The sequence below is a fragment of the Bombus pascuorum genome, chromosome 6, assembly GCF_905332965.1.
Source record: "Bombus pascuorum chromosome 6, iyBomPasc1.1, whole genome shotgun sequence".
Taxonomy (NCBI): domain Eukaryota; kingdom Metazoa; phylum Arthropoda; class Insecta; order Hymenoptera; family Apidae; genus Bombus; species Bombus pascuorum.
The window spans coordinates 17,530,597-17,548,793 of NC_083493.1; the positions used below are offsets into that span (position 1 = coordinate 17,530,597).

Below are 18,197 nucleotides of genomic sequence, written 5' to 3' on the forward strand. Positions count from 1 at the left end.
TACAGGTTACCGTGGCTCGGCCTGGCTTCTCGAGGTATTCGCGGAAAGCTTCGATGCGATTTATGTCACGATTACAGTCGATTTCGAAGTAGGCGGGCGCATTTAACGAACTTAACTCGTTGACGAGAGGAGTAACCATTTTTAATATCGTATACATAAAAAAGAGAAACGAACGGGTCATGAGTTGGGCTGTAGTAGCGTTCGGCCAACAATAAAATTCGCCAGCACGAAATAATTTTCAACGCATCTATCGATATACGAAATGTTACGCTGTGTCTTATCTGTTTGTTCGTCGCGTACATACTAATAATTCAAATCGGCAGATACACGTGCCCCACTCGTAACCTAACGATAACAGCGCCCTGTTTGAATTTTTGGGTTTTCGCGATGCACTTTCGATTATTATTTCTGTCTACATTTCGCGTGAAACTCACGGTCAATTGTATCAAAAGCAGTTACCGTTGATAGTATTATTGGAAACGTCGATTCGAACGTCTATAGCATATAATTTAACAAACGATTAATACGTTCATGGATATATGTTGGAAGATATTTCGTGGTATTAAATTTTTACTAAACCTAGCACATATAGATCGTTATAATTAAATTGATAACAATTAACGTAAATTAAATATAATAATAATATAACATAAGCAATAACATTAATAAGGGATAATTAAAATAAATACGTCCGTATAATTTGTGTTTCCATCCGAATAAAAGTTAGAATTAATTTTACCAAAAGTAGCTGTTGTCTCTTAACGATAATAATAACAGGAAATCTGTTTTTCTCTGGAATCTTCCATTTTCACAGATTTCGTAGTTCTCGAATCAATGTACTTTAATAGCAATTAACGTCTACGTATATACGTAACGAAATCCAATTTACATGTAATTTGTAATTTTCGATGAAACATCGATGATAAATTGTTCGAAGTTGTCGCGTGCCTATTTGATATTTTATATTTTGTACGCCATAAATTAATAGCGATAGATAAGATAATGAGAAAATTAAATGGAAACGCGAAGAATCGATAAATGATTAAAAGCTGACCAAAAGTGGTAGCAGAGATTCCGATTTATCGTCGAGAATATATTATTCCGATGAATCACGCGGTGCGCTTCCACGACGGCGAGCACATCGGAAACGAGAGAATTCAGCGGTGAAAACTCTCGCAGACCACACGAGTAATGCATTTTTTGAGAGAAGCATCGACGATCCACCTCTCCTTGCCGCTGCTCAATTTTTCAAAGCGATTCGCTGGCAACGAGTAGACGCTAATAGTCGAAGAGGTTCGGTAAATTCAACGGGAATAGAAATCGATCGGATGCCAGTCAGCGACGCTAGCTGCAACAAAAATCCTTAGATCGAGGTCGCCGCCACGCTGATCCTCCTCTATATACCAAATGCTTCGAATGGAATTCCGGAACATTCTTGACGTCCGTGACAGAGCTATCGAATTAACGGTGTGTACAATCTACGGTGAGACGGTGGTTCCCGTTCTATTAGCCGTAGTTGTCGGTTTTACTGCGCCAGTTCGCCCTTACATAGCTGCGGCGCACGGTGTCAGTTTTGCAGCTTTCTTCGCCAACTATTCCGAACACTCCGACCGAGAACCAGCTCCGTCGATTAGATCGGTCCTGCTTCCCTTCCTCGCCCCTTTCATTCTGCTTCTCCTCCATCTCGCAACGCCACTGTACTTTCTTCATCGAATTCCAACGTAGACACGGAATCTCGGTGCACAACGAGCAATGACTTCGACGGAGATTTGCGATTCTGCAACGTCTTGCGATTCTGCTTGATGGGATAGCAGAGGCAATACGCGCGCAACCATGCCGACACGTAGTATCGTTGAAATTGCGTTCGTACGAATGTGTACCGAAGCTGGGCGGTGTAATACGATAACAAAAGGTGATATCTCAATAAGATGGAAGAGTACATAATTGGTAAACGCGGGCAAAAGGCTCTATCGACCGAATGCGTTAAATATCGGATCGTAACGCGCACTGGATCGTTCGTTGCACCCAGCCGAAGCTTTCAATTGTGTATATATATATATATTTGTAATGACGGATAGGATAAAGTTGCGGTCGTTTTTAATTAATTTCGTTCAATGCACATCGCAAACCGAGCAACTTTTCATTCTCATTCAGTTCGTATTCGATAGGTTTCCTTCGCTTCGCGAGATTCGCGAAAAAGAAACAAGCTTATCGATCACCTCGCCGACGAACGCTCTTAATTCTTTCTTTTTCCACCGAGGAAAAAAAATTTCCCTTCGATTCGGCCATTGAAACGCGATCTTCGTTCGTTACAGATGTTCCAACGAGTTCGAGCAACTTTTCACCCCTCTGCCCGTTAGCTTCGCAGTTTCAAACAATAAACAAACGAGGCTAGGAACCAAAGTTTTAGACGCTGCTGCATTTTTTCCTTTCTCCTCCTCGGCTCCTTCTCATTTTTCCCCTCTGCAGTTTCGCGAGTTTCCAGCAAATTATTCTCGACTCCGCGGCGGAGGATGACTTCCGGCGATTACAGGAACCGTGGAAATCCAAGCGGCACGAGTAGAAACGGTTTCTTTGCACGGAAATTCGACGATGCAAAGGGGTACTGGGCGAGCAAGAAGCGACAATAACGTCGGAGAGATAGCATGTAATAAGAATAATTGTCAGCGATGTTTTATGCATCGCGGTGATTTCGCATTCAGCTTGCTAAAGTAGTCGCGTTTGCTAAACTTTCTTGCGACGACAATCTTAAATCGTTAACGATGCAATTTTTCCATCTCACCTGGCCTCTCGTTCTCGATGAACTTTTTGCGACGGTTCGCGTTGTGCAAATTTCTTTTTACGCGCAAAATGATTCTACGCCGTTTCGTGCTTCGCCGATACACCGACTCGCGTTGCCTTTCCTCGAACAGAGGCGCAAAACGAACATTTCTACGTCTTTGTGTAACGAGCACTTTCTTACTCTCGCTGGTTTTACGAGAGAATTGCGCTTCGTAAAAGATGAACAATAAGAACTACGTGCATTGCATAAACACCGGTGTTATGTTTTCCAAGAAATAAATACATTTTTCAGCTTGTAGACGCGAATTTATGCGAATTTCGTTTCTTAGCTTGAAATACAAGTATAGGACTCGTATTCCAATTTTTGCCCAATTTTTCTTTAAACACTCTGTAGCGTAATCAAAGTTCTAGTCGGACCGCACAAAAAGCGTAATATCGTTCGTAACGCAAAGTCTGATTGCTATAAAATCTCGCGTATATCATATATGCGCGAGCGCGATTAGCGGATCTTTCGTTAACCGAAATCTGTATTTAAATAATTGATTGTACACGTCCAACTGTACGAACAGCTTCGCGACGGAAAATGTTATACGCGAACGGTAACGACGATCTTTTAATCGTTACTTTTCTTTAATGGTTACATTATCGCATTAAACGTCGTGTACGTCGTTCGAAAACTAGATCGGCAATTTCTGCCTGGAGAAACTAATCGTCGTTGTAGGTTGCTTTTAATTCGTTAGAAGCGATAAAACCGTATCAATTTGTAAAGAACAAGTTTAGTGATATATGCAAAGTAGAAAGACACACGACACAATCGATATCAAAGTCTATCGGAAAATTATACGTTATTAAACGTAGAACAGAAACGAACGACGTGAAAAATACAAATTTGCTTAGAATTATAACATCCTGCGGTGCATACTGGATTCTGTCTGGAGTGGCAGCACTCGGCGCCCCGGTTCCTCGAAATCCCCCAGGCTGCAGATCAATCTAACAAGCACCGGTGGTTTTGTTTCAGATGAATCACCAACGCGAGTCATCGGAGCACCGTTCGTCGGCCGAATCGCAACTACGCTCGTCACGGGTGAGTTTCTATTTCGATCTGCGCACTCTCGAGCCTGATTACCATTTAAGAACGCGACCAACACGTAGAAAAGTTTGGAAAAGTAGGCGCATGAAAGCTGCGCGAAAGAGAACGTGCTACAACGGCGCAAGAACGACGATAACGACGACGACGACGAGGACGTTGATGACGGCGAGGGTTCGAGTTGGTTGACCTCGTGCTTGGCGACCCTCTTGTGACTCGTGTGTCGGATATCTTGAAAATCTCGTGGGTCAGGGCGTGGTAGCGAGCCGGTCCGCAATCAGGTTAACCTGCCATGTCGCTCGACGAACTTCCCTGCCATTCGCTCATTCACTCGCCAAATGCATTCACCGTCGACGAGACTTTCCCTTGCTTCTCCCCTCGCCCTCTGTCACGTACGTTCGGCCATTCCGATTAGCTGCAAATAATACCCGTAACAATAGCCGCTGCTCGATACAGCTCGTTCCAGCTCGTTCTCGTTGCACTTATGCCCTCTGTCCGTGTCCATAAAGCTCGTCCGCGGTGTGTTCGTGTTCTTAATGCGGATGTACGTGTAGCTACGGCCGGTTTATCGCGTGTGTCCTCACACAGTTGATATATAGGGTCGTGTGCGTGCTTCCCCATGCACATGTGTCTCTATGATCTATGCGCCTCCACTTGGCCGCGTATACGCCTGTGCTCGTGTACGCTTCGTGTTACGCGTCCCGCACAGATTCACGATCCTGTGTGAGTAGCGATTCGGTCGGGTGTGCGTAAATCAGCGAACGTACGCGCGCGCGTTTGCTCGCTCGCTCGCTCGCTCGCTCGCCCGCCCGCCCGTCTTCCCTTGCGATATCCATCTCGCGCAAGCGAAACGCCTGTTAACCCGTGTGTACGCGCGCTGTGTACTTTCGCGTGTGTCTAGGAGTTGTACGCGTTATACACGTCACTCGGTATACCGTGGGTAGAGTAGGCGCACACGCGAATTTACGTATATTAGGATGCGCGTGACCTAGGGATATACGCGCGGCGCAATGACGCGAAGCGAGCTAACGTGGCTATGTAGGCGATACACGCGTGTTTACCAGCTCTCCATGGCGTGGCATGGCATGGCATGGCATGGCATGGTATGGCGTGGCGTGGCGTCGCGTCGTCGCTATAGTCACGGAGGCACAGTTGGCTCGGCCTGAGCGAACCAAGTCGCGCGCTAGTCGACGTGTGCGTGATTGCGTGCATGCGTGCATAAGACCCTTTGTGTGCTCGGGATTCGACGAAGCTGCCTTTGCACCAGCGCCGAAGAGACACGAGCCAATCAATCCCCATCTGCTTTCGGTTTCGCCTACCCTACGTGCGCTCCTCTACCCTCGTGCTTCTACGTCTCCGGAATTTCGATGATCTTCGCCTGGAAACAGATTTATCTCGCCTGCTTTCCTTTCTCTTCGCCCAACAGTAGCTTTCCAGTTTGTTCCCTCCCTTTTCCATAGATTCCACGGGGATGTTGCTCGCCTAACATTCTGGTCCCCTGTGTGTTTCTATCTCGAGGATGTATCCCGTACCGAGGCAATTTTATTCCGCTTGCACCCCGAGTACGGTCTCTCACAGTGGCTGCACGTTCGATTACCGTCTATAAGGATCGTGGCAAGGTCCGTTATCGAAGAATGTCCTACCGCGACTCCGTCTCTCTCTATCTCTCCCCCCCCCCCCATTTCTGCTCGATCAACCGGGTATACGTCTTCGGAGAGCCAACGAAGATGACTCCTTGGGGCTTAGGGTGCGCTTCCATCGTAATATCCTCTTCTTCAGTACTGTTTTTAATCTAGTCACCTAGTTTCGAGGGTCCTTATCGCCAGACAGATCCGTCGTTTGTCATCGTGTCAACGGCCGATAGTCCGTGAAAGCCACCCTCTCGTTCGGTAAAAGTTAAATAGCTTTTTTGCCGTTGGTCTGTATTATCAGACTTATCGTGGCGGAGATTCCGCGTTCAAAGGAACGCGTCGTTAATCTTATGGAAGCCAGATTGGGGTTACGGTCGGATCGAAGGTTAAGGTCGAACTTTCGAATCGGAGAAATCGGCTAATTTCCACGGTATACCGGGTGCCGAGTCTCTCGACCCTTGCCTCGCTTTATCTTATCTGCCCTTCGATTGGACGAGACGGGACGTTGTACGGTTAGAAATTTACTACCTCCGTCGTGGGCTGCGAATCTTCCTCAAAGACGGAGATAATGATTCGAATTACAGACGCGATGCCTAGGCGACATCGCAGGTGTCTAATTGTGCGCGATAGCTGGTAATTCGCAGGTTGCCGCGCGCCATCCGTTTCGCCAGACCCGTCGCCTGCGGATTCGACCTGGTCGATCGCGACATCTACGCGAGGATACGAGACCGGAAACGAGTTGCAACGATGCGAACAACCTCGTCAAATTCGACCGATTTACCTCGTGTCTTCTCCCTGAGAACTTTTCCCATCGCGGCCCGCCCTTTCCTTCGTTTCGTCGAGCGCGATTTTTCTTCGACCGATTCGCGCCGCGTTCGCAGTGACGTCGACGAGCTCCGGCGAACCAGGTCGATTTCGAAGCAACGTCTGAATCGTGATACGTAATTCGCAAACAGCCTCCGCAAGCAGCAACGCTGTTTCGATGGGGAAGACGCGCGAACGTCGCATTCGTCGTCGAAAACGATTTATATCTTGAATCCAGAGCGTTTCTGCTCGAGTAACGATGAACGCGGGAATAAATTTCGCGAGATGTCTGCCAGCGGTGGAGACTTCATTACGGGCGACAGCGGCTTATTAAAAATGCCCGCTGAACTGGTTCTCTCGTCGAGCGCGATTATAGACGACGGAGCCGAGTGTCGTAATACGAACTGGAAATTGTGGCGCGTTGTTCCTTCCAATCTTTACGGTTTAAAATGATCGATCGCGGTCTTTTTTTTCACAATTTGTGGCTGACAAAGTGACTTTAAACTAAGATGTTTGCACACCGGCAGAGAGTCGACCGATTTGCAAAATTTTTCTTACTCCGTAGTAGTTGTTACTACGCTTATTTTCATGCTTGCATTAGTAACGTTGTTTTATTCGTCGTTCAAAAGTTATCTTCTAAAAGCGCATAAATAAGGTGTTATATATTCAGGAAGGAAAGATACGAACGACTCGACCGAAGAAACGTTAAAGTACGAAGGTTGGCGCGGCAGGAAATGTTTAAATGTTTCATTTTATGGTTTCCCTTTGATTAAAAATAATAGCTCTCGATTAATCGTTATGAAGTTTGCAAACCAATTTCGTTCGCGTAAATTATTCCGCACGTGTATGTATCTGTACGCGTATAACCTATTTACCGTTCAACAAACACTTAAAAGGAAATACGAGCGTTCAACCGTCGAAATACCGCTTAACGACCGACGTACGCGAAAAAAGTCGGATGTTTCTGAGAAACAGGCGCAATCTGTTTTACGCTTGAACTTTTCTCGTGGAAACAACAAAAAAATGGGACAGAAACGGAATTCACCGAGAGTTCGTTAGAAGCACGTATCTATGTAGATACTTGGATATAAATTTGCCGTGTATTCGCGTGGTGGTGGTAAGGAGGGCGGCGACATTCGCGCGAGAAATATGTGGATGCACGTCTTTCAGGTTTCGCGAAGGATCGAACGAGAAGCTTAAGTCCACGGCCTCTGAAAGGATCAATAGCGTTTCGCGCTTGACAACGTGATATTCGACGAACGCCAGATTTTCAGCGGAGTTTTCCTCACGGCCCAGATTTCTTCTATCCATTCTTCGCTCTATTATTCGCGGTATGAACGGCTGAACAGCTCCTCAAACTGTGCGTTGACGGCGTCTCGCGAATACGCGTACACCCAGAGGCAATAAGGTGCACGACCTTATTAAACGCGTCAGGTATCGCGTCACGTCCATCTACTCGCTTTACCCTACCAGATATCCAGTGGATATATGTATCGGTATAGCGAGCTATCGTTATCGACATTCGATCACAATAACTACTCGCGAATTTTCCATCAAAAATAGAAGGCTAGTACGGTATAAGCCAGAGGGTATCGCAGAAAAATCAAGCAACCGTCTCCCGATATCGATTCCCATACACCTATAATTCTCTACGTTCGATTTTGCGTCACCGCATACAGCGGAGAACTTTGCGCAATTAATCTTTCATCTTTTTGTTTGCGGCCTAGAGCAATGAATATTAATACACTCGTGGAAACAATGGATTACACGTGAATAAATTACGGCGCTACCAATAGAGAAAGACGATTTATCATTCGCGTTAAAAGATGTACATTTTTCATGACGAGTCGATGGAAGATCGATCGACACAGCGATAATACGAAGGATTTCCTTTTCTTGATGCGAAACTTTTCTCTCGAAACACATTTCCATTTGCCAATAGCTCGCTGCGCCGGACAAATGGTAGACGTTTTCTTATACGTATCAAAATGATTTAGGGGAATTATTCCATATAGAAAGTAGTCAAAATATAGAATATAACGTGTCGCTTCTATTTTCAAATATCCTTACGATCCTTGTCACTTTATTTTTCTAAATACACCAACGAACGTATGCAACAACGACCATACTGAATTTAGTGAAAATAACGCCACCGGTGCAATAATATCGCGTTTCTCTAGCTTAAAACTAAATATAGTCGGTTGGATAGAGAAATCGATTATACCCACGTTGCCAGTAAATCACACCTATCGACAGAAGAATCTGGTCCCTTTCGATGCGCTGTTCTCTGCCAAAGATAACGTCGTAAGGATGGTTCGTAGGAAGCGTTAATCTTATTAGTCACGTTTTTCCACGAAGAAACCGGTAAAAACCTGTTTTTCGTGGGCATCACCTTGACACCGTTGATAAACTGAATCAAAGAGTTATTACTATAAGGCAAAGAGGTGAAGAAGGTACGAAGTTTCTGAAACGGATTTCGTTAAATACTTTATTCTACGAGAAAGGATTTTACAGTCGATATAATTCCTAAGGACAAACGTTCGATCTTAGAATACGCGAACCTCGATTATCGTATATCTTTGCGTCATGATGGAACGTTACATCGATCCTAAAGTCAACAAAATCTTGGAGAATGATTATTTACCACGATGTACTTGTTACGTGAATTATTACAATGTAATAAATCATAACAGGTTTAACGTAGTAACACGATTAATCGGCATACGTGTTATAATGCGATTATGTATTTAACGCACGTGTCCCACGGTATCTCAAAATTACTGCCTTTTTTTTTTCTCTTTTAGAATTACGCTTCGTACGAGTAAAATATTATTAATATAAATTATTTTACTTCAGATTATTGCACAGTGATGGATTATAGTAGTTCAACATGAAGCATTACATGTATATGATTAAAGTATCATTACACGTTTGTTCGTAATGGTAATAATAATTATTTAGTTTTAAAAACTCGAGTTTTTCGATATTAGATCCTAATTAAATATAATGATTATATATGCGCATCGTTATCGAACAGCTAGCAACATGTACATTCCGTAACGAATTTTCGATCACTCATTATCCGTTGTTAATAATTATTCAGCTCAAAAGCCGAATAAAAAGGCTACCATTCCACCATATATATATATATAGTCTGTTAACTTGTTGTTTATCGTAGAATACATACTTTCGGATAAAAATATTTATACGACCAATCTACCCGACTAGTGTCTTTGCAAAGAGGTGAATCAATGCGTGCAAACGTTCGAGGAAAGGCATGATTTTGTTTTCGTTGGAATTAAGCTTAAAAGCGACAACATTGCGCTGTATTAACTCACCTAGTTTCCACAACGAGTGTAAATGGTCGATGGACTGAATCGATGATGTCAGGATGTAACAACCAGGTCGAAACGATAACGCTACGTGTTTTCCTCGACGTCACATTTCCTCTATTCGCTGTTACAGGACAACGAAACACGGACCTTGTTCCTTCGGGTTTAAATCGTTTGCGATCACGGTCACGATCGCGTGCGATCGATCTGCCACCACGCGATGGACTTTTCCTCCTCGGTTCTCGTTCCTTCACGGAAGCACACAGCACGAAGCGAAGAAGCGCGAAAGCTGATTCCGCCACGACGCCGTAAATCACCGCTAGCTGGATATATAAAAGCGATTATCGAAACTTTGTTAATGCAATTTTCTTGCCTTTCGTTCCGTCGCTTGATACACCGTGCGTCAGCGAACAACCGGTCAGATATCTAACGAATTGATAGAGAAGCACGCGCATTCGATAAACATTATTTGCTCGCGAAAATCGTTATTAGCCGGGTTGCAGAAATTTGCCACGCCACAAATTGATACCTAGCATCGTCTAAAATTGGTACTCAGTACCGTACGTTCAACAAGCAATCGATACAAGATAATTTGTTGTACAAGTTTGATTAGAAGTTATCGATCAAAGCTGAATGCGTGTGGGAAAGTCGAAGGCGTTTGTCGTTGGTTCCTTCGTTGCGAGAGTATTTTTTGTCCGAGCTTTTTAGAGCATGGACAATTTTGTTACAAATCATACGTTCACCGTCAGAATCGATTCTTCGTTATTGATTTTTATCAAAGGTCCTTACGCTCTTCGTTCCAAACGCCAACTTCGTATTGGTCTGTATTCGACAACTTTTCAAACGTGATTTTCTCGAAAATAAAGCCTTGAACGAAGAAATTTTAGTTTCTGAAATGTACGGGATTTGCAGATTTACGAAATTCCTGTTGCATCATAACTGTAAATGGATTTTAATAACGCGTAAACGTTTATTATTATGGAAACTCACTATCGTGGACTTTGTTCGTTAGATAATTTACCATTCCTCGAATCTTATTATTATTTCGGTATTTAAATAAGATTAGATACTTGGTAGAAGAAGATCTGGCCTTGGTGAACATGCATATCGTTGATTTTTAACTTTGGAAAGAAAAAGTTGGCGCAAACAAAAGAATTACAGCGACGATACAGTTACGACTTCATTGTTCGGTGGTCAATTTACCCGAAGCGGTAGAAGAAGAAACGAGAGAATAAATGCGATTATTAACAATGAAATATCCGCCTTAATTGAAAGAAACGCTGTAATACACAAGAGAATATTTAACTGTATTAAACAGCTTCGTATAAATTAATCTTTTTATGAACAAGAGAATTTTATAATGATCGCAAAGCCATTTAATTATGACTGATTTATCGCAAAGAATTGTAACATGTATCTTTCGTTTAAAACGAAAAAATAATTCTTGTAATTATTAATCCTCGGAAATGAGAAAAGCAAGAGAAAGGTATAAAAAATTCAAAGAAAGAAACCAGCGACTAGAATACGAAGAACGGTTAAGCGTACGAAAAAAACTTGTTTCGCGATGTCATCTTTTGTTCCAGTCGCATTCCAACAATATGCCTCGTGAATAAAAGAATAGTTTCAAAGTATGTGTAAGGCACTTTGTTAAGTCGTCGAATATTGCTCACAATTATCATAGTGAATCGATAACGATAAAATTTATTTCGATCTTTTAAGTTGTGCGATGCCCGTTCATTCAGATTGTTGACTTTGCCAATCGAAGAAAGACCACGTATTACAGTTGAACGATGAACATCCATTTTTATAGCAAACTCTCTTCGCGTTTCACGAGGATCGTTTTCCCTCAGTGCTTTTAAAGCATCCTCATCTACCGAAGTATTAGGTATATCGCACAAATCGTTTCACAGAGAAGAATCAGAGAAGAACGGAATTTTGCAAAGAACGGCTGTATTTTTCTTTCTTAACGATGTTTCCTTTAAATATTTTGTTTGTATTAACAATAGCTGCACCACCGTTACCTCGTAATTTGCATACGTACAAAAGAAAAAGGAAAAAAAAAATCGCATGAATTTCAGTAAAAGCGAGCATTTCCGAAAATATACCGTAAACCTGTGTTTGTGGTACAATATGGCACGATATTTTGCAAAATGTAGCGAATTAACCGTTTGCTTCGACTCTCACTCTCTGCCATCTGTTTCGCATTATCAGATCCCAAGAACGATTACTCTCGGCCAAGACTAATTAGTACAATTTGAAATATGTATATTACGCGATCTCCGTATCTGTTAAAACGTTCCAGTCACACCCAGCACTCACGCTAATTCGTACACACCTTTAATATTCAGCCCAGTAGGAATTTAATACCGCGTCTTTCTCACGTAAACTCGTCGTTCACGCCAGCTGTACGAATTCGTCTACAGCTTTTCTCTGAAACACTTATTTAACTAATTTCAGCAAGAGAATTGCAAAAATAGTAGATTTAACGTCGTGTTAATACTGCGTCATCCCATCTACTCGGAGTAATTTTATACCAAGATTTTTGCTAGTTAAACGTTTCAACTTGCTCGATTCTTTTTAGAAATATATCGATCACAGTTCTATCGGTATACGAGTGCGCATAATATCGTGACAAAGCGCGTTTCTAGCTTCTTTGGTAGTTTCGCGTAATTCGGTTTTGCCAAAAAAAAAAAAAAAAAAAAAAAAAAAAAGAAAAAAAAACGCGTACGTGCAAATTTTCGTAACCGGCTGTAAATCAAATCGGCTAAAATCGGCCTACAGGAGCACAAGGATTAAGACAAATTTCAAAATACAGCGTCACCGCAATTATTCGAACACGGACGGCGATTTTAACGCGCGTGACATCGATATTTAACGGAAGCTCGGCGCGAACAGTACTCGAGGTTAATCGCGATCGATTCGATTGATTTGTTATTCGCACTCGAGTTTCCACGCTGTGGCCCAGCGATATCTTGGTCGACGCGAAACGCCACGGAAACTCGATTGCATCGACACCGTCAATCACGGTCTGGAGCTCGGATAAAAATGCGATTGTTGAAACTTGGCTAACGTAATTTCAGCGGCGCGATACCTCGCCGCCCGTCATTTGCACTTCAATTACGCGTCAACGAAAGCACCGCTATAAAGGAGATAATAACGGACGGTTATCGCGTAAAGATACTATAGCTACGCTGGGAAAATGCAACAACGCTCGGTCCGCTGCAACGAGTTTTGCGTAAGTGTGCGAGAAGTGGAAAGACGAGGAGACATGCATCCAACATACATATTCATGTATTTCTTTTGCTAGCTTTGAAACGATAACGAAGCTCGACGCTGAATTAAACATATTGCTCGTTTCGCGGCGACATGTTCAAGTATCGCGCGAAATGTGATTTCCGGGTTGAAAAATTGATTTTAATTTTCGCGTCGTTCTATCTTTACGGCTAGCGAACGTTGTTGAATCGCGGGACCTGCAAGTAAGAACGTAACTGATGAGAAAGTTGCGTGACAATGAATGGAAAGATTGGAGGGGAGTTAAACGTAATTAAAATTGCGAATTAAATAATTATTAAAAGAATCATTGCAAGATATCGACTATCCGACCTGATATTACCGTTACTTCGAAATAGCATGCCGATTTACTTCGAAAGCTCAAAAATTTCAATTCCTTTGCGTTTCGGCTGTCTCTTCCTTCGCACGCGTGATTTTTTTTTTTTTTTTTTTAAATTTCTGCATCATGACGCATTAATACATGGCGGATACCGCGTACAATGTAATTAAATTTTAATGAGGTTTCTGCATCAGGCAGAGTTTCCGTTTTCCGTTTCAGAAATAGGCCACCTAAATAATTTTCCGCGAAATTGATAGGTAGAGAAACGAGTTAACTCCTCCACGCTAATAATTTCCGTAAGCTCGTGAAGATAGAATTTGCTCTGGAATAAAGTTGTGTTGCCCGGAAATACGGCGCTACGTTAAAATCCACCCATACATATACGCATTCGCGTGAAAATTACTTCGAAAACAGAGAAAGGCGAAACGAACTTAATCCGTCGACGAACAATTTCTCCCCCTTCGATTAATCAAGAAACGATACGTCTCGCCTTGAATCCGACCATCTCGTTTCGACTACCCGCGACAAGAACCGGCCGAAAGAAGCAACGAACATAAGTAAAAACAAAGAAAAAAGTAGACGCGAATGGAAAGTCTATCTCGTAAATGTACAATCGTGGAATCGGTTGCGTGGCTGTAATTCACGAGTAGTGGAACATTTTGAACAAATCGAGGCGCGATATCGCGACGGGTCTGGTGGTCGAGTCGGGAGTTAAAAAGTCGATTTTGCAACGCGTAGCGATATTTCCCTGTACGCGGCGGAAAAACTGATTGTGTCGACGCTGTCAATCACGAGCGGCGGATATAAAAGCGATTACCGAAACATCACTAATGTGATTTTCCCGACGAGCAGAGCAGCCTTTGCGGTGTATCAGCGCGACATCGGTGACTCTTGCTTGCTTTGCCCGAACGAGGCTGAAATTCATCGTTTTGGAACTAAACGAACGAAAGCAACGATAAAAAAGAGAGAGAAAGGGTGAAGGGAAGAAGGAACGGACGAAGCAAAGCCGGTTGTCCCTTTGCAGGAGGCAGAGCATCAACAGAAACGTCATCTCGGTGTAACGTGATTAGCGTATCTCGTTCCGTTTCGCCGATTCAGCAGGTATAGACACAAAGGTGTACGACCTGTACTCTCTATACGATAATCGAAAGCTTTGTTCGGGCTATCGTAAGGTTATTTACCTGAATAAACCGTTCGATAAAAGAGTGCGCGGCAGCCAGTGACCACGCGAGACGCGGTTTAATAATTTCACAAGCTCTGTGTACAATTGGAATATCGCCTCGTGTGTAACATCGTGTACATTTTTCACGACGCGCAACCTGATAGACACGACAAGCCCGTTCTACGGATCGTTACACTCACCTCGGATTAAGTATACGTTGCCTGCACGAGAACGATGTGTTCCGAGCTCGTAAATCATTCCCTATGGGGGAAAAACATCATCGAGAGAACATTTGCTAGAGGAAAATGTTAATTTATTTCGAATTTTCTAAGTCGTAAATCGAAAGTCGAAACAACGAATTACGCGTCTTGGTGGGCTTTTTCACGGATCGTTGAAGCGTTGAAAGTTCGCGGCTGCAGTTTTGCAAGTGGAATCTGTACTCGCTCCCTTGCCGGTTATTATTTGCAACGAGGCCAAGCGAACCACGAGGAAGGAACGTTCGATGGGATTGAATTTTCCAGGAAAGCGATTCCCGACTTTAGTCGCCGTTCGCAAAACGCATCTTGGTTAAGCACGCTTTCTTCGTGAATCGACCGACCGACCGCCTTTAACGAGGCGAACAAGGAGCCGCAGGAATTCATCGCTGCACGACTATTTGCGCGTTGGTTATGGTCTCCGTTAAACGAAAAGTCGAATTTTGCACGTGGTCCACGTGGCGTAATGAAAATACCGGAGCAACTTGCTAAATTAACGTAATTACCGGTCCTGCCGGCTGGCGTGTATCGTCTCTTACCATTAATTCCAGAGTAATAATTAAATTACGAGACACCGGGTCCGGAAACAGTCTTAATCACACACAATGCGTACGCTGGTTAGTTAGAAACTCCTTCGCGTAATATTTTAATAGTCGTTCAATTTAGAAAGTTGTTTGTACTTTTAGCTTAAATTGATATTTATTTGAAATTCTAAACGATGTTGCTCGCTTATCTTGTTCGAATAATTGTTTTTCTCTCATAGTCCGCGCAGTCACGAAGGAAATTTTCGCCTCGCGTACCGTGAATCAAACATTTCGACGCATGTACGACTTCGCTCGGAATATTCGATGTTTCGAAAGTTGTTGTTTATCATTACCAGTTTCGTCACGGTACCTTATCACGGCAACTACGATCGTAACAACGTCCGCGGTTCCAGTACGAAGAGTTCGCGTGGCACGCTCTCGAGCTTATTACTTCATTGGTGTACTACGTGACGCTTTCACGAGCATAATTATAATTAATGCGAACGAAGGCAGAGCTTGGGGCGTCATTTGGAAGAGTGGCCATTATTAAGGGCGCAACGCGGTCACGCCAGTGTCACTGTCGGTGCGTGCTCGTTGGTAATTCTGTGGCGTTGATAACCGGCGCGCCGTGCCATTAGGTGGTAGATTTTATTGTCCACCCGGACTCACCCCGCTCCCGATAATCATCACGATACCTTAGCCCACACACCCCTGGCTGAAACACGAGTACGTGACGGAAATATACGTCAGTAATCAGTGTACGCACCTGTGCGATATACGAGGTGCTCTCCCAGTTTATCCTGACCATACCGAATATCCCCTCGTTTCGTGACACGATCGAACCTTTGACAGAGAAATTGTTTCCTTCGGCCTGATTGATATGCCCGTTAATCGAATACAGAAGTCCTTCGGGCAACTGCTTTTAGAAATCCTGCTTATTACACCTCCCTGTTTTAATCAAATTAAAGCGCAGCACGAACGTTCTTCCGCCGTCTCGCTATCGCCGTTCTTTGCCAAATCCGAAATCGAACGTTCAAATACTCTAACCGTAAGGATAATCGTAATTTCTTCTTCGCGCATCGTGTGAAAACTGTATCGACTAGTTACGTACAAGAATCGTACGGTTCGGCTATGCAGCGAAAGGATTGTGTTCCTGTGGCGTCGTTTACGTTTCTTCTGGATCTTGTAAGAATTTAAGAGAGACTGAAGAAAAAGTTAAACGTATACATGTAGGACAGAGACTGGTGAGATAAATAAGAATAGAAACATGTTGTCCCACCTGAATATATGATATGCACGCAGCCATATCGAACGCACGTGACAGAATCACATATGCGGAGATTATTTCTAACGCCCCGATTTGTTAAGAAGAAATATCTCGACGACTGTCTTTTACTTTGACTATGCGAGCAGTATTTAAAAATAAAATGCAGGATATAAACGGTTGTTCGAAAGAAATAGAAGGTTGTCCTGTGAAGAAGAAAATTCACAAGCGTAACATGACATACGCGAGTCTACACTCAGTAGAGAACACATTTTCAGATGTTGGAAGTCTACAGTGTCGTTCTCGACGTAGAAATTGTAAGAACAACGAGTTTAATTGCGAGAACCTTGTATTTGCAATTTTTTGTCTCATCAAACCAAGTCAGACCGAATAACACTTTCCCTTGTCGGACGACTGCTCCGGTCAATTGAGCTGGTCGGATGGAACCTCTCTCCCTGTGTCTGATATCTGGATGGTTGTCGTCTACGCAAGGTCAGCGACATTGTTCTTTTTAAACGAAGCGATACGTCTTTATCAACGCGATGTCATGGCTAATGTAGGAAACAAGTTCGACAACACACGGCATGCATGGGACGTTGAATGGGATGACGCTCCGAATCACGGTAATAGTTTCCAGTATAGCTGGATGTCACGAATATCAGTACGGCCGGTGAAACATCTGTTTTCTATTAAACCCTAGCGTACGGCTTCCTTAAGAGTAAATTATATGTACCGAGTCGATGTACCAGGTTGCGAGAAAATGTTAATTTATTATAACCGTTCTTTCGTAACACGGTGCGATGAAACGACTTTTTTTATCCATTGCATTCGAACGCGTTTAAATATTAAAAATATACGTTGAATAGAATTTTGAAAGTAATTTACCGTAGGCCTGGAAAATTTATTTCCCGTTAGCGGCTAACTTTCCTCTTGCGAAACGTGTTGTCGAAAGATCACACCTACCGACTACGATATATTTTATAGGAACTATTTATTTCCTGTTTGCAGATCAAATGTTTCGCGCGCTGAAATGGGTAAGGTGTACAAATTTCGGAAAATACGAAGAAACACGTATCGGTCAATTTACGATAACAAATACAAACAGGAATAAACGATTGCTCCGTTTAAACAAGTTCGAATATTTAGCTTTTCAGCGGTGTTGTTTTAAAATGGAAATCTGAAAATCTGAGAGAAAATCCGTGCTTGAATTACCTTGTTATCTGGCAAGGGGAAACCTTGATTACCGAGATTTACGGATATTCGTGGATTATTTCGTGAGTTTGAGTTCCGAGAGTTTCTTCGTAGATCGTTTGCTCGACTTTTTCGAGGAGGTTTAAGATGTTCTAATTTAGAACATTTATAGTTGTGCGTAGGTACGTGCATGCCCGACATTTCGAGCAATTTATTATACTCGTTCTGTGAATCAGAGGGAACAGATCGTAGCAGAAGAATCCGTTCGAGATCGTACAGAATATAATATCGCTCTTGAAAGGAAAACAACATGATACCGTCTTAATACGATCCTAATACGAAATAATAATTCAAGCACAGAGATTCTATCTATTTTCTATGTAGAAAATCGTACGTACACCATTTCCAGTTGTGAGTTCTGTCGGACGAAGATATACATTTAGCTTCGAATCGAAATTTGCATATTTTATTAATACTTTTCAAGAATACGTTTTATTCCATGTACGATCATCAGAGTCCAAGCAGTTACCCTCTCGAGGGATATCGCAGACAACGCA

At 43.0% G+C, this 18,197-nt stretch overlaps 1 protein-coding gene across 4 annotated transcripts in view; it reads left to right on the top strand.

Moving 5' to 3' along the window:
- Positions 1-18,197, top strand: part of LOC132908411 (leucine-rich repeat-containing protein 4C-like) — a 268,003-nt gene that overhangs the window by 67,503 nt on the left and 182,303 nt on the right. For 3 of the 4 annotated variants that reach the window (XM_060962416.1, XM_060962418.1, XM_060962419.1), the window contains exon 2: positions 3,800-3,865. The exons of the other annotated variant lie outside the window; for it this stretch is intronic. In XM_060962416.1, coding sequence (XP_060818399.1) covers positions 3,800-3,865 — 66 coding nt within the window. The remainder of the gene's footprint in view (positions 1-3,799; positions 3,866-18,197) is intronic. 4 annotated transcript variants of the gene reach the window in all.